This window comes from Gambusia affinis, linkage group LG08, assembly GCF_019740435.1.
Source record: "Gambusia affinis linkage group LG08, SWU_Gaff_1.0, whole genome shotgun sequence".
Lineage (NCBI taxonomy): Eukaryota > Metazoa > Chordata > Actinopteri > Cyprinodontiformes > Poeciliidae > Gambusia > Gambusia affinis.
Window position 1 is genome coordinate 3,130,001 of NC_057875.1, and position 23,964 is coordinate 3,153,964.

The 23,964-nt window shown below is 39.5% G+C and overlaps 1 protein-coding gene across 3 annotated transcripts in view; it reads left to right on the forward strand.

Moving 5' to 3' along the window:
- znf423 (zinc finger protein 423) overlaps positions 1-23,964 on the forward strand; it is a 182,414-nt gene that overhangs the window by 154,767 nt on the left and 3,683 nt on the right. For 2 of the 3 annotated variants that reach the window (XM_044125794.1, XM_044125795.1), the window contains 2 exons: positions 8,659-8,790; positions 10,898-11,013. In XM_044125794.1, the coding sequence (XP_043981729.1) occupies positions 8,659-8,790; positions 10,898-11,013 (248 nt within the window). Of the gene's footprint in view, positions 1-8,658; positions 8,791-10,897; positions 11,014-20,465; positions 21,116-23,964 lie in introns of those variants that run through there. The other variant, XM_044125793.1, reaches the window with a different exon arrangement.

The window sequence follows — 23,964 nt, forward strand, 5'->3', positions numbered from 1 at the left end:
CTCCTGAAATCACTGAACTTTTTTCAAAATGTCTGTCAAACAGATTAAACGTAAAGTTGAAGGTTTTTTTCTTAAACTAGAACTTTTTCACAAACTAACTCACAGCCACACCTCGTCAGACACTCTAGGATGTGGATTGGCGTAAAAATAAGGATGTTTATACCGGCACTGCAAACACACAAAGTCTTACCAAGTGTCTTTTGGTCCATCTTTTAGTCCAAATATCTTCATACACTTGAAATAGGACAAAACTAAATTAAACGTAATTTTTCAACACAATATAGGAGCTTGTTTTGAGTCAATAATTTCTCAATATTGATTAAAATAAGTACTATTTCCATTGGCAGATTATTTTACTTATAACAAGACATTATTCCTGTGGTAAAAGTGAAATCATCCATTAGGGACACTAATATAACTTTTTCATCAATTTTAAGAAACTATTGACTGAAACCAAGCATCCATATTATGCTGAAAGTTACTTTTAAGTTTGTTTTGTCTTATTTCAAGTGTATTAAGATATTTGCACTAAAAACTAGACCAAAAATACCTGGTAGGATTTTGTGTTTTTGCAGTGTAGAATCAAAAAGAAGCCAAAAGACGAAGAAACTCGTTTAACAATAAAAAGCATTGACATCTATTGACGTCGTTACATCAAACATTCAGCTGATAGAGTTCAAATATCAATATCTGTGTTTTTCTATTTTAAGACCACATTACAGGTTCCCAACCAGGCTGAGTATTTTAAAAAAGAATAAAACAGGAAATTTGTAAAATGGTTGAATAAATCTGAATTACTTGGGTTCGTATTTTCACTTGAAGTGCAGATGCCTGTTTTACGGCACAAAGGACCGAACAGAGACACGCTCTGATATGGATTTTAGGGATGGAGGGGGCTGACAGGCGGAGAGACGGGCAGTAATGGAGGGCAGACGCCCGGGGGACCCCCGGCAGCTCGTTTAGAGCGACGCCGGGAAGGTGGGTGTTTGCATGCATGCCGAGGTGTTTAAGAGGGGGAGCACCTTAGGGATCCGTCGCCAGCACAAACCAAGGAGCTCATTTGTGTTGAGCTGCGTGTTGCAGGGGTCTGAGATGAGGCCAGCGTAAATGGGATGATGCCACCTGGTCCTGCTCCTCTGGTCAATTAGCAGAGAGGAAAAGGTGGTTAATGAGAGAGAATGAGACCGAGCAACAGCATGAGCAACGGCGCTGTGTGTTTGTGTGAAATATGTCACAGCGGTGGGCTTGTAATTGTGAGTATGACTACAGTATGGACCGCGTTTTCCTTCAACATGTATGTTCTGCTTTAAATTTTGTAATGTTTTTTTTGCCTCAAGTGGAATCTGTGTTGTTATTCTGCTGATGCACACGCAGCGATTACCTGGGGGTGTCAGAGTTGCTTCATTGGCTCATTGTTCAGTGGCTTATTGGGTAAAACCTCCTCTTACAATATGTCCAGATATGATGAGGGATGGAGATAAAATTCAGTTTTTAGACAACTGTTTTTAGTTCTCAATAATAAATCTTACTAAGACAACTCCTGGATCCACACTGCAAAATCATACAAAGGCAAGACAAAACTAACTTGCAAGATAAAGGAGCTTGTTTTAAGTCAATAATTTCTTAGTATCGATGAAAAGGTACTATTTCCACTGGCAGATTATTTCACTAAAAGCATGGAAAAATATCTTATGAGTGAAATAATTGGCCAGTGGAACTAGCCATCCATTTTCTACCAGCCTTGTCCATAGTGGGGTCAGGAGGGCTGCTGGTGCTGATCTCCAGCTAACGCTCCTGGCGAGAGGCGAATTTGGAGAGAGCAATTAACCTGACAGTCATGTTTTTGGACTGTGGGAGGAAGCCGGAGAACCCGGAGAGAACCCACCATGCACAGGGAGAACATGCAAACTCCATGCAGAAAGACCCCGGGCCGGGAATCAAACCCAGGACCTTCTTGCTGCAAGGCAAACTGCGCCACTGTGCCACTCAGAACTAGGACTTTCTCACCAATATTCAATAATTATTGACTGAAAGCATAAATGTTGCTGAAACGTTACATGTAAGCTAGTTTTTTTCTTATTTCAGGTGCACTCATGTTTGCAATAGAAACCAGACAAAAATACTTTAAGATTTTGTGTTTTTGTCGTGCATAATTTAAAACACATCATCTGTGAAGAAAATAAGCTCACTGCACAAATACACTGCTTTGTCAGCAACAACCAAGCTGAGCCAGGAGCCGTGTCTTAGCGCTGTTAATCACCCTCGTGTACACAATGTTCACCCTTCACCCAGTTGCTATAGGCTACACTACAGTTAGCTGAGTCTGCCAAGAATGCTCTGCCTAGTTAGCATAGCCACTGATGACGGCAGATAAACAGTTTTCCTGTAGCAGTAAGTTGTTTCTCTGCCTTTAGCACATGAAGAAACATGTTCACATGGGTGATTGACAGCATTAAGACCCGCCTCCTGCCTGATTGGTTTTTTCTAGTTAGCAGAGGAGAAGCCAGAGGAGCTCATTTTTTCCTCACTGATTTTCTGTCTCATCCATACTGTCATGACAGTCAGTTTCAACCAATATGTAAGGAAATATGTTTTTGTAAAAGTTACATACTGGGGCTTCCAGAGGTTTGAACGAGTTCTTTCTCCTGGATGAAACCAGCATCTTAGGATCTGTAGATAAAAGCGACAAAGGATTATTGTCGTGGTTAGTTTGAGTTAAAATCCAGAAAAAGTTAGATTTGAGTTGGTTGGTAGAGAACTGTAAGCCCTAACCTTCACCCTGCCTCTTTGGCTGTGTCCTCCCCTATGTTCTCCGTCCCAGGGAAAGTCTCCCAGGGATGTGTGTGTGTGTGTGTGTGTGTTCATGTGCTGCTGGATCAAATGCTCTCTGTGAGACAAAGCGTAGCGGCAGGACGCTCTGCGACTCTGTCATCTCACTATGGGTCGCACACGGACTGGGCTGCGCGGGGGGACGGCACACAGAGACAGCCGTCCCCACACACACATTGATCAAAACAATGTATTTGTCAGAAAAGAGAAGTCTTTCATGGGACACACACACACACACACACAGAGGCATTGGAGGCCTCTCTCCATGCCCTTGTTCCGGACAGCCCAATTATCTCTCTGCACCTCACTGTTTTCTCCTCTGTTCTCTCTGAGGCTTTCACGTTCATTCTAGTTTGGATTCCTTTCTCTTTTTTTCCGTTTGCAGCCATTTTTGCTCTCACTCTAATTGATTGACCAGAAATGAGCTCCTAAAGTTTCTGTTGTCGGTTTGATGTCGTAATGAAACATGTTCCTGTGCACGGGAATTTATAAAGAAATGAAACGAAGCACTGTTAAAAAGATAACGGTCATAGAAAACTGAATGTATTTGACTTTATGTCAGAAAGGGAAGACAGTCTCCTCAGTGGAAGTGATGTTTCCATACTTTAACAAAGAGCTGGGATTGTATTTCTGTTGGTCCAAAACTGAATAGCTACAATAACTTTATCCTAAAAAGGTTGAAAAATTAAACCAACCTTTAAGCTACTCAAAAAGTGCAATAAAAATATTAAAAACTATTTTCTATTTCTATTTAAATTTATACATGAAACGTAGCCTGTAGTTCAACGTTTGGCTTCGTACAGAAGAATCCTGGGCAACTGAGAAATGATGGCTTGGTGGAGGCAAAGACTGTAAATGATTGGATCTGGTACTAAAAACACAAAATAAAAATGTTTTTGCAGCTTGAACTGCAAAAACACCAAATTTTAGCAAGTACTTTTAGTCTGGTTTCTAGTGCTAGTATCTCAGCTTGAATTGAGACAAAAAATGTCCTTTTAGCAAGATTGTTTTAAGTCAATTATTCCTTAATGTTGATGAAAACGTACTGTTTCCACTGGCTGATTATTATTTGTTTATTATAATTAAAACAAGTTTGTTCTTCATTCAGTGAAGTTAATCACAGGGGGTTGAGTTCACAGAAATTTTACTCATTTAATAATTCATCATAAAATTACCTCAGAAAAAGTAAAAAGTACAGTTTAGTGAAAATATATTTTTGGTAATACTTTATTAGAAGACTGACATGACACTGTCATAAACATGAAGTGTCATTTGGTAAATAATGAAACTTTTAATGTAAATTTGACAGATTTAATGGACTTTTTATTCATGTTTTAACACAACTTTCTTCAAAAGTGTCATTATCAACCAAATGATGCAAAGATAACACTTTTAATGCAACTTTGCATTACAAATGTTATTATTCACCACATGACACTTCATGACAACAGTTATAAATGTTCCATGTTTATGAAAGTGTCATGTTAGTCTTATGCACCACCAACATCCTGCAATGCTGACCAGATATTGATCAATTTAGTTTTAACTAATTAAATCCAATCACATAATTTCCTCATTAGTCTTCAGCACATTGAGAATCCATGTTAGCTAAAGTATCAGTTGTTAAAGTAAAATATAACATCCTGCAGGGTTGGGTTTTTTTTACATTTTTATTTCCAAAGTTTCAGATTGTTTTTGTAACTGCGGCTTAAAAACTTGCTGGTAGTGTGAGCGCTGCCGAGCAGCTCAGATGTTTCTTTGTAGGATCTCAGAGAAACTGAGCGTAGAAGTAGGTCGTTGTGTTCATGTAAAGGTGGCTGATGTTTGACCGCTCCCTCTGATCCTGGCAGCGTGGGAGAGAGGGAGGCAGCTTCTGAGGCAGCTTTACCCCCACCGAGGACGCGGCTTGAAGATGCCTCACACACAACCCCGTACCCAAAACACACACACACACACACACACCAACATCAATGGTGTGTAGGCAGTTCTTCATCTTCTGTACTGTAGGAACTCCAAATATTACCAAGTATTCTTTTAGTTTCTAGCAAATAACTTGGTATACTTGAAATAATACAAAATTAACTCAAAAGCAACTTTTCAGTTAGATAAAGGATTTTCTTTTAGGTCAATAATTCCTTAAAATTGATTAAAACTTATTAGTTCCTCTGGCTGATCAAATGGAGCCTGTACCTTTAAAAAAAAATCTATATTAAGGAACCTAAAACAAACTCATACATCTTGCTGAAAATTTACTTTTAAGTTAATTTTGTCTTATTTCAAGACTAAGATGTATCATCAATGTTGTCTGAAAAAGTCATTATTGAAAATGAGAATTTGGTTTTTTAACCAGGGATATTTCCTCTTGAAACGAGACAGAAATATTTAATAAATCCTACCAAGAAGTTTTGGTGCCATTTCCACTGCAAATATCTTTGTTTTGTCTTATTTAAAGTATACTAACTTACAATTATTTTTCAACAAAAAATAGGAGCTTGTTTAAAGTCAATAATTTCTTAAAGGGGCAGTATTATTTAAAATCGACTTGTTATATTGTCACATACCTCGAGTGTTACCTTGATTCTTTCATGCATGTTTTAAAAAAATCCTTTAATCTCCATGGCGACCATTCAGCTGTGAAAACGCCTGGGTGGACCTAGCCCCGCCTTCGAGGCTTAGCTCCTCCTCTGAGCTGCAGTTTCCAACCTTCAGAGCTTCTGTTCTCATCCACTCTGCTCCTTCAGACTAGCCAGCAGCAATTAGCAAACACCTGCTGAGCTCATTATAGGAGCCACTTCTCAGTGAAACGCTGGTAAAAATGTTGTTAAAGGGTCAATAGAGGAGCCATGTTGTGATGGCTTCCTGAAGATAGAGCTTCAGGAAGAGCAGGAGTTTTTAAAGAGACAGAGACCCAATTTCAAGATGTTAAATTCTGAAGTCAAATTTATTTAAAGTAATATTTGAGATTTATAGCATTTTTGTAACAACTGACGTTAACATAGTTACTTTATTGTGCTATAAAATTGCACTATATGCTTGGAAAACACAACTTTAGTACTGATGAAGTTCTGCCACTGTCAGATTATCACCTGTCACTTATAACAAGACATTATTCATCAGTATTAATGAATTGTTGACTCTTTTATCCTGCTGAAAAGTGTTTTGTACTTTAATTTTGTCTCAGTTCAAGCGTACTAAGACATTTCCACTTGAAACTCGACCAGAAATACTTGTTAAAATTTTGTGTTTTTTGCAGTGTGCCTGTTTTCCAAACCAAACTTAAACTTTTTGTTTCTTAAACAATAAAATCGGAACCAATTGAAAAGCTGCAGCTGCACACCCTTCCTCCTGTCTCCCCCTCCGCCTCCCCCTGTCTCTCTCTGCATGCGTCGCTCCATGTGACTCTCTCTCCTGCTGCTTCAATCTCCTGGTAAATGATAATGAACCTCTATCTGTCTCTGTGTGTCTCGGACATGCTGGCGCCCCTCACAACCTCGCAGCCTTTGAGGTTTCAGTGTGTGTGTGCGTGTGGAGACGGGGCTTGTTTGGGGATCGGGACCACAACACACACACACACACACGCAGCTATTGAGATGGGATTAGGGCACCCTTGTGATGGCCTTTGAGGCAAGAAGAGATAAAAAATCTCGGTGTGCGTGTGTGTATTAGTCAGTATGGGTGTCATGGATGCATGATTGAAGACGTTATTAACCCTGCGATCCCCTGCAGCGGAGACTTTGCAGAGTGCGTGTGTGTGTTAGCACTTACAGGACATGAGATAAGTGTTAAAAAAGAGGGTGTGTGTATGTGTGTGTGTGTGTGCACCGCTCCATGGGGGTCACAGATTGGCCTGCAGACGACACCATCTGATGTCTCCCGGCAGTTCGGTCCTGTGGCGTGTGTGTGTGAGTGTGTGTGTTACCTCGTGCTGTGTGTGTGGGCGACTGGGGTATCGGACCTGTTTGGTACGCTGGTGATAAGGACAACAGGCAGGGGACTCGATCACCGAGGGGTGCCTGTGTGTGTTTGTGTTTACGACGCCCACCTTCATCTGGCCTTTCACCGTGGGGGCAGTGATGTCACTCACACCGTCTTAAAATAGACACAAACACAAAAATAAAAAACACGACTGTGGATATGGCTCTGCACGCTATCACTTATTTTGTCATATAAAAGATTATTTTTACTCTTTTTGCTTTATGTTTGATGTAAAAACGTTGGAACGGTATTCAGTGTTTTTAATTGTTGTAGTTTTTTGTGCTCACATTAACAATCAATACATCCTCATGTTTTTTAAGGTGTTTCTTGATTGCTTTTTGATATTTCACTGCAAAAACACAAAATCTTACCAAGTAATTTTGGTCTGCTACACTCTAGTACAGCTGAAATAATGAAAATATAGTTTACAAGTACTTTTCAGTGGGGTATAGGAGCCTGTTTTACATCAGTAACTCCTTAATATTGATTGAAATAACGCTTGTTTCACTTACAACATGGCAAAAATGTCTTGTTATAAGTGAAATAATCTGCATGGTATCTTAACCTAAAACCTGGCACACCTGTTCTGTTTCTGTTTCTTACACAGTCTGAAAAGCATCAAAGCAATATGTAGTAGATAAGAAACAAAGCTTGTCTTAATGTATCCCATCGCTAAACTTACCTTGCCCTACTTTATCTTATATTGGTTACTCTAACTGGACCTTTTTAAGGTTACTATACTCTTAGTAGTCTAGTTGAGCCAATCTAAGCTTCCTTTCCTGCCATGCATTGCCTTTAGTTAGCCTATCTTACTTTACACTGCTAAAGTATTTTTGCTTAGCTTAGCTCAGCTGAATCTATCCATTTGCTTTAGCCTGCCTTACGTTAGCTTATCTCACCATAACTTTTCTTAATGTTACCCATTTGTTGATTTACTATGTTTAGACTATAGCTAAGCTATTAGCTTAGCCTACCATCCCTGATTGTCTTAGCTTCATTTAGCCCCTGTAAACTTAATATAGTCTGCCTTAGCTTAGTTTTGTACACCTTACTGTATTTTAGCTAAACTGAGTTTAGCTCAAGTTAGCATGCAGATTTACTTTAGCCTTACTACTTTACCTGACATTGGCTTAGCTTAGTTTTTTGCTAATTATTTTGTTTACCCTATTAAAACTACCTTATTTTGAATAAGTTTAGCTTAGCCTAAATTAACTTATTTGATATTAGCTTACTTTAGTTTATGTTAGTGTGTTGAGCTGCACTTCTTCTGTTCAGGCTAGTTTAGAGGATTTGTGAAATTAATAGAAAATGTGTACCAAAACTATTTTCAAACTTAACCATAAACATGTCAAAAAATAAACTGTAAATTTAAAAAAAAAGTCAGTTTCGTTATAAGTTAACTGCTAGACAGTAGAAATTGAGCAAACCCGATCTTTGTGGCAGTGGAGTTGCAGTTAGATTTTTATTTTTTTTTTTAGAGTTTTTGAATAAAAACAATGTAAATACATAAACCTCTTCTACCTCAGGTTTTCATATTTAAATTCATATTTAAAAGAGAATGCATAGAAATGTTCTTTAGCAAAATAATTAGACTGTAATATGAAAACAAGATTTACTAAAACAGCCTAACTTTGTTTCAGTATAAAGTGAAGTGATTATGTTTTTTTATTATTATTCATGTTTTGGGTTTTGATGCATATTTTGTGTCCATCTGTGTCTCTGCCGCCTGTTTTTTATGTACATCAGACATCTGTCCTGAGTGTTGGGTTAATATCCCGAACTGATGTCACATGTTCCGGTTTCCGTGTTTCGGCTGATCTAACCTACGCATGCGTGTCTGTCTCCTATTTGCAGAGGAGGGCATCAATCACGAGTGCAAGCTGTGTAACCAGATGTTCGACTCACCTGCCAAGCTGCTGTGCCACCTGATAGAGCACAGCTTCGAAGGCATGGGAGGTACCTTCAAGTGTCCCGTCTGTTTTACAGGTGAGGCGCACGCTACCATGTTCAAGGACGGAGCAAACACACAATGCAATCAGAAATATTTAATTTAACTGTGGAAAACAGTTACATTTGGCCAAGGCTCTTTGAGATAAATACTGAGATCTGATTGGTCACCCTGCCTGGCCACGGCCACCAGCGCTGCCAATCAGTTTGTTCATGTCATACTTTACATAGATTAGCATTTTGCTCCATGTTGCATGTGATTAGATGACAGAAATGTTGCTTGTGTTGTTTTACAAATATTTTTTGTTTGTTTCTAGTTTATTGTTTAAAAGTCAAACATTGCATGTTAATTAAGATTTACACTTAAATGCATGAGACTGAAGCCAAGTGGCTAATTTCTATCTCTCTTCTCATTGTTCGGTTGATGTGTACAATTTTTAATAGTAATTTAAAAAAGCGACCTCAGACTATTGAACAAAAATACTCTACTTATGAAGGAGAAAAGTGGTTAATTAAACAGTTATTTAAAATTTATAGTGTAGAATAGTTCAATAATTTTGGCTTTAAGTTGATAAGTTCAAGAGAGTTAGCATAGCAGCGCTAAAGATAGAGTTAAGCTACACTAAGCTAAAACAGGCTAATCGTATCGCTAGGAAAAAAACAGCTTGTGCCACTGCAATAAATCAACAGATTCATATGCTTTGTTTGGGTAAATAAATAATTTAGTTGTTCATATTGTGGCTCACTGTCTTGTGCGCTATCCTTCTACAGTTTGTTTTACTGCGGGGATCGTTTCAATCGTGAGTGTGTGTTAAATTCAGGTCAGGTCAAACCCGTCAAAGTTTGAGGTTGTAAATTGACTCTGATTAGAAGTGTCTAAAAACAAATCATTTTCAGAAACTTTTTGGCTTTATTCAACACAATTTATTTTTTTCTGTGAGCTTAAAGCTGTAAAATGTGGGTCATTGCTGCAGGAGGGTGTAATATGTGTGTGTTAACAACGTGAATGTTTTTAATCCACAGGAGAGAGTAAATAAATGACCAAATTAGGTGTTCACATTCAGCACTTTTCCTCCCTGCGTTAACCCCCCCGCCTCCCAGTTGTTGAGTTTGTCTTGTGTTGTACCCCCTCCACCCCCCACCCCCCACCCCCAACCCAGGCAGCCCCCCTCCCCAGGCGCAGCAACACTTTAAACTTTAACTGTATTCCTTGGTGGCTCATGAATTAGTAAAATGGGCTCGGCTCCTGTGGGGAGGCTTAATAATTCAGCAGTCTCGGAGTGAAAACCAAAAGTTTACTGAAACAAAAGAGGGATGGGGGGGTGGAGGGTATAAAACAACACTGGAGCTGGAATTAACAAAACAAAAACCAAAACCAAAGAACCGGATGATTAATTGATAAATATCACGTTCTGCTGACGGTGGTTCTTCCTGCTTTCTCTTTATTCAGATGATAAAATATTTCTTCCTCATCAGTTACTCTCTCTCTTAATGATAATTCATATTTTAACTTTTACAGATTCAACCCCTTTATGGCAAGCCGTTTTAATATAAAATCTGTTTCCTCTGACTATCTAAAAACGTTTTGACTGTCCTGAAGGACAATTTAAGATACCTACATTTACATCCTGACTGGTAAGAATAACAATTCAAGGTATCTTCAATTACATTTTGAAATTTCTTTCAAGCTTTGCAAAAACACAAAATCTTACAGAGTATTTTTGGTCTAGTTCCTAGTGCAAATATCTTAGCATAGAAAACCAACTTACAAGTAACTTTTCAGCTTGTTTTAAGACTATAATTCCTTACTATTGATTAAAAGGTAGCAATGGAACTGACATTTTGCTTCTAATATGGGAAAACGTCTGGTTCCACTGGCAGATTATTTCATAGTAAATATGCTCAAATAAAAGTAAAAAGTATGGCAGAGTAAAAAAACTTCCAAAAGTATTTTGTTTCCAAAGTGTAACTGAGTAAATGTAACTAGTAACGACCCAGTTAACTAATATGTCTAAACAAATTCCAGATACCTGGAATGTAAGTGAGGTGAAGCCGATTCTTTGTAAAATCGGCTTGCCGTACCCTGTTGCGTTAACTTCCATCACATCAGCGCTGCAACGCTTTGCTCTGTTTCTCCTCCTTGCAGTGTTTGTGCAGGCCAACAAGCTGCAGCAGCACATTTTCGCCGTTCACGGTCAGGAGGACAAGATCTACGACTGCTCCCAGTGTCCGCAGAAGTTCTTCTTCCAGACAGAGCTACAGGTAGGATCTGTGGCCCGGCCTCCTCCGTCTGCAGGTCGGTGAGGGGAATGTTGGCTGCCGCTGCTTTTCCATAAAACTGTCAATTGGAATAATGGAAACACGCCAACTTTGAAAGCCCTAGGAAGTGGCAGGTTTTTTGTTCATTTTTATGTGTTTCTGCAGACAAATGCTAAATATTTCAATGTTATATGTTTATTTAATCTGAATGTTTTGCATTTCCATGAAAAAAATTAAAGTTTTTTGAAGGCTGACCGAGCAGAACAAATTAAAAGTTTCTGATTCAGCGACGTTTAAAACCAGATGAGTGGTTTCAACCCACTTTTCTCTGCAGAGTTGTTTCCCTTCACTTGCTGCCTTTTCATTGACCTTAATATTACACAAGTGGGAATTATGAAAAATTAATTTGCTTACTGGAAACTCTATTTTTTTTATATAAGTTTTTTAGCAGTGTCAAAATAGATGTATTTCACAAAACTGCAATGGAAACACTTTTTCCACATCATGTGATCAACAAGTGGATGCTGCTGCTAGTGAAAGCGATGAAGATGACAGGAAGTGCTGGGAGGATGATGGTTGGGTTTTCCAGAGCTCTCACAGCATCACAGTTATACTGCTTACACTTTTATTGCAAAGTTGCACTGAAAGTCCATTTAACTTGTCAACTTTTCTTTTTTGGGGGGAATAATAATACTTTAGTGCAAAGTTTCATTAAAACTTTGCATTAAAAGTTGACACTTTATGACAACAGTCATAAACATTCATAAAAACTCCTTCATATTGACAGTCAGTCTTCGTCACAACCATTTAAAGTTTACATTCGTCGCTGCCATGTTTTTTAATGATTTATCGTGTGAACAAACTTACATGTGATTTTAATTTAATTTCTTATTTAATGGAAACACTGCAAATTGTGTTGTTTTTTTTGTTTGTTTTTACATTAGCAGAGTTTAGACAAAGATTTGCTGACATTTGTAATGGAAACACAGGTAGTGTGACCAAGGACACTCCATGGCAGAGGAATCTGATCCAGATAAAACTCAACACCACCTCTGTAATCACTCTGCCTTTTCTTCCCGTTTTTCCATCCCTCTCTCCGTCTCTCCTCATGAGGTCCTGGTAGGGTTCTGGCAGGCTTCGGATCGCTATGATTTAGACTCATAAGTGGATATAAGTCACTCTAGAGTAGGTCCTTAGCCAGCTGCAGTCAGCTCGGCGGTGATGTGAACCTTCCTCTCTTCTCCAGAACCTTTGGTCTTCAGGAACCTGAGAGGTGAAGGTCAGAGAGTCGCTTCATTCTGCAGATTTACTGCAGCTTCGTAAACTTTTCTCACTATAAAATTCAAGGACGTATCAAGAAGATTTCAAATTTCACCTGCAGCAGCGCACAGAAGATAAAACAATACAAATGGACTAAAGTTCCAGAATTAACCAGAAGGCTATTTTTCATTGGCTGTCTGATGCTAAAAAGCAAACAGTCAGTCAAGTTTATTTGTAGAGCACAAGAAGAAATCTTTCAAAGAGCTTTAAATCATAAAAGCACAAAAATCAACAACTGAAGCGTTACATTTTGTCAAATGCCATCATTATGTATCAAAATGTTGGTCAATATTTCATTTATTATAACTCAGTGTTTCAGCTGTTTTACAGAAGTTTGTTCCAGATACGTGGTGCATAGAAGCTGAATGCTTCTTCTCCATGATTGATTCTGGTTCTGGATGTAGAGCAGAACCAGAACCAGAAGACCTGAGAGGTCTAGAAGGTTGCTATGACAACAGCAGATCTTTAATGCATCTAAACTGTTCTGTGATTTATAAACTACCAGCAGTATTTTAACATCTGTTCTCTCAGTGGAAGGACTAGAGGAGGTGATGTGCTCCAACTTCCTGCTTTTAGTCAGAACACCAGCAGCAGCGTTGTGGATCTGATTGATTTTTGCATTGATTGCACTAATCAATGCAACTAAAGATAAACGCATGCTGAGACATTAGTCCTCTAGTCCTGGAAATGTTCTTCAGGTCATAGAACTTGAAGAACATTTTTAGTCCAACCTAAACCTAAACTCACGAGAACAAATTTTGGTGAGCAATTAATTGTCTCAAAAATTATACCGATAAACGGTAATATTATTTGAAGACCTTTGTACACTGATTTAATGGAAATGACATAATAATGCATGTGATTTCCTGCCAAAGATAAATAGTTTATTTTCAAAAGAACACTCAACACTGGAACTGATAAAATAAACAAAACAACCAAAAACAAAAATAGAATTGATTCTCAGTCTCCATTAACAAAAAATTTACTTAATTAAAAACTATACAACATAAAGCCAAAGTGGAAATAAATACTGCATTCAACCAAAAGAGTTACTAGAGCCACATGCGTTGCAGGTAGATTGTAGTAAAGCATTGATTAATGCCTGGTTTTAAAATGAGTTAACTGGACGTGTAGCCATTATTTTGTGCCCGTTGTTGGACACCACACGGCACGATGGAACCTGATCGAACTGTTATACGTAGGATTTCTGTCTGCTAATGAGTGATCTCTCAGGTTTTGAAAATGGGCCGACAATCGGCTGACAGCTCTAGGATCATGTAGTGTGAACTGGACATTACACTGAGGATATGAGGAAGGGAGGGTCAGTGGAGAGCAGCGGAGTTGAGTCTTTTTTCATTCAGTGTCATCAACAGAAAGAGAAAAAGGCTGGAAGAGACGATAAAGGCGATAATTAAAATGAGGTCGATAGTTTTAATTTATTGTGCGATTAATTGATTTATTGTTTATTGCAACAGGCCTAAGTGCAACTTCAGTGCAAGTCTGCATTAAGTTTGCATTAAAGTGTCATTATTTACCAATCATGGAAAAGTTGACAATTTGTTGTCGTTCACGTGACTGGTGTGTAGTGGAAAGAGTTTTTTCATTGCAGTTTTTGAAATACTTCTATTTTGATCGTGCTGAAAAACGTTTTATCAAAAATGTGTTTCCATTAAGCAAATTTGTTTTTGTAATGAGATGGGAATTACAAAACTATACCAACAAGGTTAAAATGACTTTTAAAAAAATACAAGCATAACAAAAAATTACAAAACTGGGAAACTACAATACGATTATCAGAAGGTGGGAAAACACTGCATGCAAAAAGATTCAAATCCCATTTTTTTCCAGTAATGCGACCCACACTAGATTTTTAGAACAGTCTGAAACACACAGATCTGATTTTGTTTGTAGTTTACGTTCCCATAGTGCTCTGAGTGAAGAAAGCGGGAAAAAAGAGAATAATTATTGAAAGGTAATAATGTATAACAGCTGCAGTGTTGAAGTGGTGTTGAGACGGCCAGCCAAGCCTCCCGTCCCCCCGAAGAGAAAGCCACTCAGTCAGCCACATAAAGTGGAGGTGATGTAGTGCCAGAGGTGGTGGGCATATGGCCGGCCAGGCCATTTAGCAGCAGGGCGACCGCTGGACCCTGTCGGTTAATGTCCACACACACACACTCCTGATAACCTCCATCACGGTTCTCTCCTGCCGTCTGACCCGGCCCAGAGGAAAACCAGGAATCATTTTTGTTAAACTGACAAGAGATCCTCAGAACTTCCTGAAGATCATTTTTAAACAGGAAGAAGCGCGTCCAAAAGTCTGAAAAGATCATAATCCAGCTACAGATGGTATCATTTTTATTTAGCCATCTGTATCTGTCTCCAGGTGCAGTAATCAATGTCTCTTTGAGTGAATAATCATCATACTCAAAAGCTGCAGAAAAAGGATCAAAAATGCAAAAAACAAAGTCCTGACAATTCATATTTGTCTATGCTAATCCGCAATTAGCAGGGCTAATTTTTTTTTGTTTAATGCTTTAGCATCTTTTGCTAATTCAAAACCTTTACCGCACTTAGCTTCCCTGAAATTTATTTTTCTGGGCAAATTCTAAAATACCAATTTATTCGACTGCTTCGTAAACTTTTAGGTGAATAGAGTTTAACATCTGTGTTGGAGTTAACTGTCATTAAGTCTTCAACTAAGTTTGAAAAGGTCATAATCCAGCTACAATGGTATCATTTCTGTTATTGGTTGTGCAGGAGCCTCCACTTGTGCTTTTCAAAGATGTACAGTTGTGTAATTGTGCATCTGTTTGCAGCCATTTTCACATTCTTTCTGGTCTATAGAGACACAGAGGGCAGTGAACATTAAGAACATCAATAGAAAACTTTTTTCTTTTGTTTTGAATGCATCGTTTTCAGCCTCCTGTGCTTCAGTCTGACTGCAGCGATTTCCCAGCATCCATCTTGTTACTCTCCAGTCTTGGTCCAAACGCGTGCGTGTGTGTGTGAAAACTTTCAGCCAGAGCCTGACCTGCCGCTCTCCACCGCCCCATGGGAGGGCGCTCTAAGTGGGCTAGTCAGAGAGGCCGACCGGGGGAGATGGAGAGCCTCAGCTGTGGAGGTTAACGCGGGTGTTACTGCGTGTGTGTGCACATCTGTCAGAGAGTGGAATGGGCTAATTTGTGTGTGTGCCTTAATGAGGTAGGGATGGATGGAAGGCAGTGGCGGCGGCGGCGGCATGGCCGGCCAGGAAAGGCTCTGGCCTCTTTCGGGCCGTATGATGTCCGGCTCAGAACGCAGCGGCGCCACCCGGGGGTGTTAGCAGGCGGGACGCATCCCTTCCTCCCTCCTGGTTTCGCTCCTTCAGCCCCACTTACACACACTCCTCTCCATCACAGCTCCTGCCACAGTTTTCACTTCCTCCCTCTTCCTGTCTGACTCCCCCCCGCCGTCCCAGAAGATCCAGCCCCTATGCATATTTTAGCCCCTCTCCTCTCTTCCTCTCTTCTGTGCCTCTCCCCAGCGTCCCATAAATAGTGCAGACGTAAGCTGGTAAATAAGAGATGTTTTTGCTCTGTGTGTGTGTGTGTGTATGTGTGTGTGTGTGTAAATAAGAGATGCTGTGGCCCTGATCACTGACGTCCTCCTGGATCGCTCTCTTTCTCTCTCTCCAGCTTCACAGTCGACTCAGTTTTAGTTTTGCTCTCTTCTCTTTGTTTATTTCAGCTGCAAATATCAGAACTCCAACAACAGTTTTCACATCAGGAGCAAACAGCAAGCTGGTAACTATTTGCTTCCGCTTTAATATAATTAGTTTATAGTATTTATATGCATTAGATAGATAGATAGATAGATAGATAGATAGATAGATAGATAGATAGATAGATAGATAGATAGATAGATAGATAGATAGATAGATAGATAGATAGATAGATAGATAGATAGATAGATAGATAGATAGATAGATAGATAGATAGATAGATAGATAGATAGATAGATAGATAGATAGATAGATAGATAGATAGATAGATAGATAGATAGATAGATAGATAGATAGTCATACATCAATTCAATATGCAGATAAAGCATTCAGATTGAGATTTTTAGGGCCTCTTGCTTCTTTAAATCGAAATAATCTGCTGCTGGCCACACTCACACCTGAAAGTACCTGCAAACAGATGTGCAATCATGCAACCGTACAACATTGAAAAGCAGAAGTGGAGCCTAATGCACAGCCAACAAGAATGCAGCAAGTGGTTTCTAGATGGAAAGTCAACCACAAAACACTTTGTCTTTTCCAGCAGCCATTGTACAGCAGTAAAACCAGCTAACCAAACGTGCTGGAGCACCACTTGCGTTGCTAGGCGACGGGCGGAACTCTGCAGGGGTTGCTAGGTAACGGGTTACATTCAGAAGGTTTTTGAAGGGGCTCATTTTTCAGGCACCAAATAATATCTTATTGTCCAAAAACAGCTTGGTGGGTTTTCTTTAACACTTCGGATGTTTTTAGAAGCACTTGAGATCCACATGGAAGAACAAAAATGTTAAAGTTTATTTTTAATTTAACTAAAGGTTGAACTTTTCTTAATATTCCTGCAGGAAATTCTACTGCTGCTCTAAAATCGTATAATTTTAGCGCTTGTCACAGTTCTGTACCAGGAGGTTTCTAACAATGTACTCTTTATGTTCAAACTTTAACCAAAAAAAATCCTTTTAATCCAAAAACAGTGTGGAATTGAACCCTGTTACTTAATGGGTTTGATTAAATTCTGTGTTGACAAGATGTTCAATATTCATCCATCCATTATTCACATTCTCTGACAGTTTCATTCCCTTTCCAAGCCTACAGGAGGCGCTATACTGCATAACTCACCTGGTCTCTGCACCTGTTGTTTTTTGATGAGCTGAAAGAAATGCTTCCAACCAGCAGCAATTTTCACATTCATTGCTTTATTTCAAGCCATATAAAAGAAAAAAAAGCATATTATATGCTTTAGTAGGTAAAACGTGTGTAAATATATACACAAATACATACAGAAATATACATACAGTAAGAAGAAGCATTGTCTGAGTCATCAAATTCATGTATTATATAATAATACTGTAATAAGAACACATTTAGCTCAAAAAGAAGTGGGCAGAAGACAAACTTCTTTACTTATTTATCCATGTATCTATAATTGCGTACTTTAAAATGTAGCAATTTGTGCTGTTTTCTTAACACCACTGATGTCACTTCTTACAAAATTAATATTTTAATTATATACTATACAGAGGAATATGATTTTCCTCTCTTCTGACGTTTTAAAGTTTCTGTCACAAACATCAGGTTTTGGAATTAATCAAACCTGTCATGGATGCTGAGAAAACTGGAAGGAAACATCTTAAAAATTTTGATTCTGGCAGCTCTTGGTTGCTTCATTTCCAGAAGTTTTTACAAAACGAGCTTCGTTTAAATAATCCCGTCTCTGTCTGACTCTGAGCCTCTCCCTCTAACTGAATTATGGAAATGTGTGTGTGTGTGTGCGTGTGTGGGTGTGTGTGTGTGTGTGTGTCTGAACTGGGAAATAAGGTTTAGGTGTGTGTGGAGTCGCAGTGTGTACCCTCTGATCCGTGCATCCCTCGGCTCTGTGTGTGTGTGAATTTGATCCGTAGATCCCTGCGGATCCCAGAGAGCTGCCCCACTGCTCTCTGGGAAACGCTGTGTTATTAGAGCAGGGACCTGGGACTCACACACACACACACGCACACACACGCACACACACACATATTTCTACCTCTCTGAATCCCCAGATCTTTTTTTATGTTTTCCATCAGGGAGAAGAAACAGAAAGATGTTCCAAACAAAAGATCCGCTCTGCTACGATTCTGCTGAAAACATTCATTGTTGTTAAACTATGAAGAATCAATCAAAGAAATCAATAACTGGGTTTGATTATTAGTGTGTGAAGAAACACTATCCAGACTCTTTGCAAATAAATCACTTAATTTGTTGTAAAAGTTTAAAAGAAATAGATAATTTCCAACACAAAAGACATTTAGTTATTTTATATTAAATTAAATTAGTTTTTAAAAAAATCTTTGCATATTTTTTCTTATCATCCTGACGATCGCATGAAATGTTTAAATTAGTTTTTTTAATAGTTTTTTATTTTGTAATCGTCATTAATTTGAACTAAAAAAAATTAAAGTAATTTTTATAATGTTTTCTTATGTTTCTATTTTTGATTAATATTTTTTATTTCAGCTTTATTACCTGCAAATTAAATATAAGTATGTTATTCCTTTTAAGTTTATATTTATTTTTACTTTGTTTCTTTATTTAATTAGTTTGCAAATCAGTTTTTTTTCTTTCTGTTTCTAATTTTGTTTGTGTATTTCTGTTAATTTTGAAAAATACTTATTTATCCCACAATGTAATTTAAGAGAAATATTTACCTTTTTATTTTACTTTAATTATTATTCTAAGTATTGTTGTTTTAGTTTGGAAATGAGTTAATTTTAATGGTTTGTTTGCTATATTACTGTCATTTTACTTTTGCCAAAATTATCATTATGTATTAATGAAAAACACTGAGTGTGATAAACATATTTTCTCATCCTTTCTTTCTAACCTGAGTTGGTTGTTTTGGTTTTGGATTTTCTTGAAGCTCCAGTCTCTTCCAGTGAACAGCTACCTGGAAGTCAAACTAAAGGAAATGTGTAAAACAAAGATCCGGTCTAAAGAAGCGTCTTCATCCTGCTCCAGTGAGCCTCAGTTCACATCTTTCTGCCAGGTTCCTGTGGATCGTGAAGAATAAATAAACATGTCCGCCTCACAGGGAATTGGTTTTGTGCCGTTATGACAGCGACATGGAAAGCCGGCACGCTCCGCTGCTTCCCCGGAACACATCTCTAACCTCTGGAACGCCGAACTTTAAAATGCTTTATTGTTTTATCCCACATCTCCTCAGCCGTTCCCTGAAATATTTTGTTTCTGCGCAGGTATTCCTGCTGGAAGTGAGGTCACTTCCTGGTTCAGAGCGCGGACGTCTGCCTGGCCGCCGATGTTTTTGTTTGCTCGTTTCCGTCACGCTGAGAGTGAGAGTGTATTTTTGGTAGTGTTTACCGTTCCGGGCCCGGCTGGTTGGGCCAGGAGCCGCAGGAGAGGGAAGTCCCTCAGGGGGACAGAAAGGGATGGGGCGGCCCAAACAGGATGTGGTCAGAAAGGTCACGGGGTCGTCACCTGCCCAATTTCATATACTGGGAATGTCAGAAATATGCACTTTATGAAAAAACTAAGCAATTAGGAATTTAAACCATCAGTTAATGAATTAAACTAAAGGTGAATCAATCTTTTTTTTTATGTTGACTATGAACTCATAATTCAAACTTTTTTCTTTAAATTCTGACTTTAATGTTCAGAATTTTGACTTTTTAGTCATAATTCTGACTTTAATTACCAAAATTTTGACTACATTCCCATGATAAAAACTTTTCTTGGAATTCTGTTTGTCTCAGATTTCTGACTTTTCATCTTAACATTAAAAAAGTCAGAATTCTGAGAATAAAGTCAGAATTTCAGTGGCTCGAATCCTGTTTGGTAAAATACTGACTGATTAAACAGAAAGTTGGTGTTTGTTTATTCCACATTTTTAAACTTAAAAATTAAAAGATGAACAGAATGAAACCTGTGAAAGACTTAATCCTCCATGAACAGCCATCTTTGTTTCTCTTACAACTGGCTCTGCTTAAGGATGACCAGTGGCGCCCTCAGCTGGATGGAGGCCAAACTACAACACTAAGAGAAGATCTAAGCGGACGTTATTAGTTAATAAATTGGAACTAATGTTAATCTAATAAACTATTAATTGATACGACTATATATCGGTCCCATGCTAAGTAAGTTAAAAAATTGTAATTACGCGAATGGTCATTATTATGACTTTATTCTCATAATACAACTTTATTCGTGGGATATAACGTTTTTCTCGTAATACCACGACTTTCTTCTCGTAATACTTGGAATTTATTTTTGGTAATATTATGACTTTATTCTTGTAATTTTATTTATTTGTTCTTAGCGTGTAGCTCTAATACTTCCTCATAAATTGCCAATTAACCGTAAATTGATCAATAATTTGTGTGCCAATAAGGAGCTGATGGGAAGAGAAGGCAGACAGAGATGGATGGAGGAGCCGGGTTTATTTTTGATCTGCTCCCGAGGCGGCTTCCTGTCCTGGCCGGGCGGGGCTGATGGGGCGCCAGGGAGCGGCGGAAGAGGACGAAGACGGCCCATCTGCCGGCTCCAGACGCGGCTGCAAACGCTTAAAAGTGGTGCTGGAAGAGCTTCGACTTGGAGCTAAAAATAAAGCGAAACTCTCGGAAAACCACAGGGGCGACTGAGGTGATCCGCCGTGTGGCGTTGAAGAAACCCACACACGGATCTGACACAGATTCCTGCGCTGACAGACGGTCCGCTGAAAGGTGGAGCCGCCACACACGGACACGCCAACGGCATCGCTTCCCCTTCCTGTTTCTAAAACAGACCTGGCACCTGAGAGCAGACCTGATTTAAGGTCTGGTTGCATCATTACGGAGCAGCAAATCAGATTCCAGCAGTGGTCCCTATGCAAACAGATACCTGTGTGATACCTGCATGCACAAACACACAGCAGCACATTAAAGGTGACAGAGCAGAATGGATTTTTTCTCATCCTTCTTTCTGCCGCTCCTCCTGGGATTCGCTGTGTCTGTGTCCGGTTCTGTGTTTTTATGTGAATCTGGTCACATATCTGTTCATGTTTTCGTTTTTTTTTTTGGGGGGGGAGGCAGACTGCGACAGGGCCATATTTCCCATGAGCCCGCGGCTCTGCAGGCTTTAGCCTCGCTCTCTCTAAGCACTTTAGGAACAACAATAGCAGGACTGGAATGGGTCGGCCGTTTCCTGCTGCAGCCTGCAGGTTTTCAGCGGGAATCATGATGAAATAAAAACCCAAACCACAAACCAGGTGCTTCATTCATGCTCCTTTGTCTTAGAGTGGGGAATGTAGCAGAAGATGATTCAGTTATTTTACCTCCCTGCTTGTCTCACTCATGTTTGCTCAAACTCTTTTCACATCTGATAGTCCAGGAGTCCAAAACTGCAACGTTTGTTACATTTTCTGTGTCAAACCAATCAAACTGATAGAAAACTTATTCCCCTCCTCACCTGTGGGGGCGCTGCACCAAGAGCCACTGAAGGAAGCGACACAAAAACCTCTGAAGAAATGAAGAAGACACTGAGCACAACTTCTTTCTTTGCAAAACGTGAACAAAAATGGAGTGGCATCAGATTTTAGTGATTATAGGATTTCTTTTTTGTCTTTGTAACAGACCATGACTCATTTCTCCCACTAGCACTAGGCTAACATGTTTGTTTAGGTAGTATTTACCCAGAATGCCCTGCCCTATAGTCAGCTACCTGCTTCTTGGCGTTCACACATTCAAACTGCACCAGAGTTCACTTCAGCCAAACAGAGGCTTTTTAGTTTGCTTTTGTGTGACATGCAGCCAACATCAAGAACAACCTGAGCGGCTTCCCGAAGTATCGTAAAATTTTGGATCAAGAACAGATTGGAACAAAGTTCTTGGTGCTTTGTAGTGGAGATTGTTTGTCAAACCAAGCATCCTATTTAAAAATTCAATCAATGAGCCACTGCAGCACTGTGTTGATGCTCCCTCGCACGTAAAAGAAGACCAATCTCCAGAGAATGAGAAGGTTGCTTTTTGCGGTTCGTTTTTCCAGTTTGGCAACCAATAAACAAAGATCAAACTTTCCAGTGTTTCCTGCTACTTCTTGTAAAAACAACAAAAAAACTTGTAGGCCCAGCCCCAGTGCATGCTGGTCCTATTCCAGCCCCTATACTTTATTATAATAAATGACTCCGTAGTTCTTCCTGTCCAACTTAGAGTAAATAACAAAAGCAAGCAAAAATCAAGTAAGATAAACAATGACTAACCCACAAATAAACCTTGTAAATAACCCCAGAAATATGAAGTGAACTAAGAATAAATTCTTACAAAATTCAAAGTAATAAAAATAAAGACTAAATTAGGGCTGTACCGATTTGTTGGTGCCGTTTTCCTTTATTTTGGAGGTTGTGATTGGCCAATACTTACATGTGAACCCGATTTTCTCCACTGATCTCATCAACCAGGAGCTCAAAGGTCTGAAAATCAACCACTGTCCTCTTCTGCTCTTCAGTGAGATAGTTTGTCCAACAGTCCGGCCCACCAGGTCATGTCTGTTAGCAGATTACAATATTTACCAACTCAGCAACTTTCTTATTACACTGAGCAACATTTCAGACAAGAGAAATTGGCCTAAGTTGGAATTGCCTGGCCAGGTTTTTTAAACATTGGCAGTGGGTGATCTGCAACCAGTGAACCCCTAGAATAAATATCTCCAACAGTTCTTTGAGGGAAATATTTAAAGAAATGAGGACTGCATTGACGTTTCAGCAGAGCATTGTGTGGAAGTGATGCCACACTCTAACAGATTCACACTGATCGATTTCTCTGCCTGATCAATACTGAGCCCTAAGAACCACAGAAACCAACTCTGTGATTGTGTTTCTGTGACGTAGTGTCATTCCTCCTCCTAGACTATTCCCAGTCCGCCAAATCTATCCACCTTTTCCTTTGGTTTCACTCGGAGATGAATTTCTCCTGGCTCGTTTAAAGCAGAATGAGCCTGACCTCTTCTGGCAGCCAGAGGAAGTGCGTGGAGCTGAGGCAGAGGATGGGTGTAAGCGCTGAAGAGGAGGAGTGTTTTCTATCATAATGGGGTCAGCGGCCCCCAGTGAGATCTCCCCGCTCGCTGCAGAGGCCTCCACAAGGAGAGGACACTTCCTCCTCACCGGCCCGTCGCTTATTCTGCTCATTTGCTGCCGTATTTCTGCCACAGCCTGCATGTTGCTCTCCTGTGGGGGTTTGAGGGGGGCGGGGGGCATTAATACTCTTTACTTTCCTCTGGATGGACAAGTTCAGCCTCTAAAGCCTCGCCACAAACGTACCAAAGGGCTCAACCAAACATGCACGGATAGATAAGCGCCCGTAGAAAGACAAATAAGTCTTTATTGAGCCCAAACCACGTTTAATCCGTCCCATTCCTGCCCCATCCGCTCCAGTCTGTTCACCCCTCCATCCTCCCCGTCTTCCCTCTTATCCACTTCTGTTGTGTTTTTCTTCCTGATCGGAGAGAAGCAGCGATTAATCTGAGAAAGCTGCTCTTAGTGGCGAGGAGGGGCGGCGTTGATTGGGGAAGAGCTCGCTGGGAATTGTGTGTGTTTGTGAGGAAGCAGAGAGGATTTCTGTGGGAATTGGTCTTTGTGTGCGACAGAGAGAGAGAGAGAGAGAAATTTTTAGGAGGTGTTTTTGTCTGGAGAAAGTTTTGCCATCTGGGGAGAATCACAGAGGAAATATCTCCACACATTCCCAAAGAAATCCCTCCAACCATCTCCCCATCCTCCTGCTTTAGATGTAATGCTATCGCTAACTTCTGAACTGGCAAATCCAGATTATCCTGAGTTCAGTTCCCATCTGAAGCTGATATAGAGCAGCCACACGACATTTCAAAACCTTCAGATTTTACTGTTTTAGTCACTTAAAGGG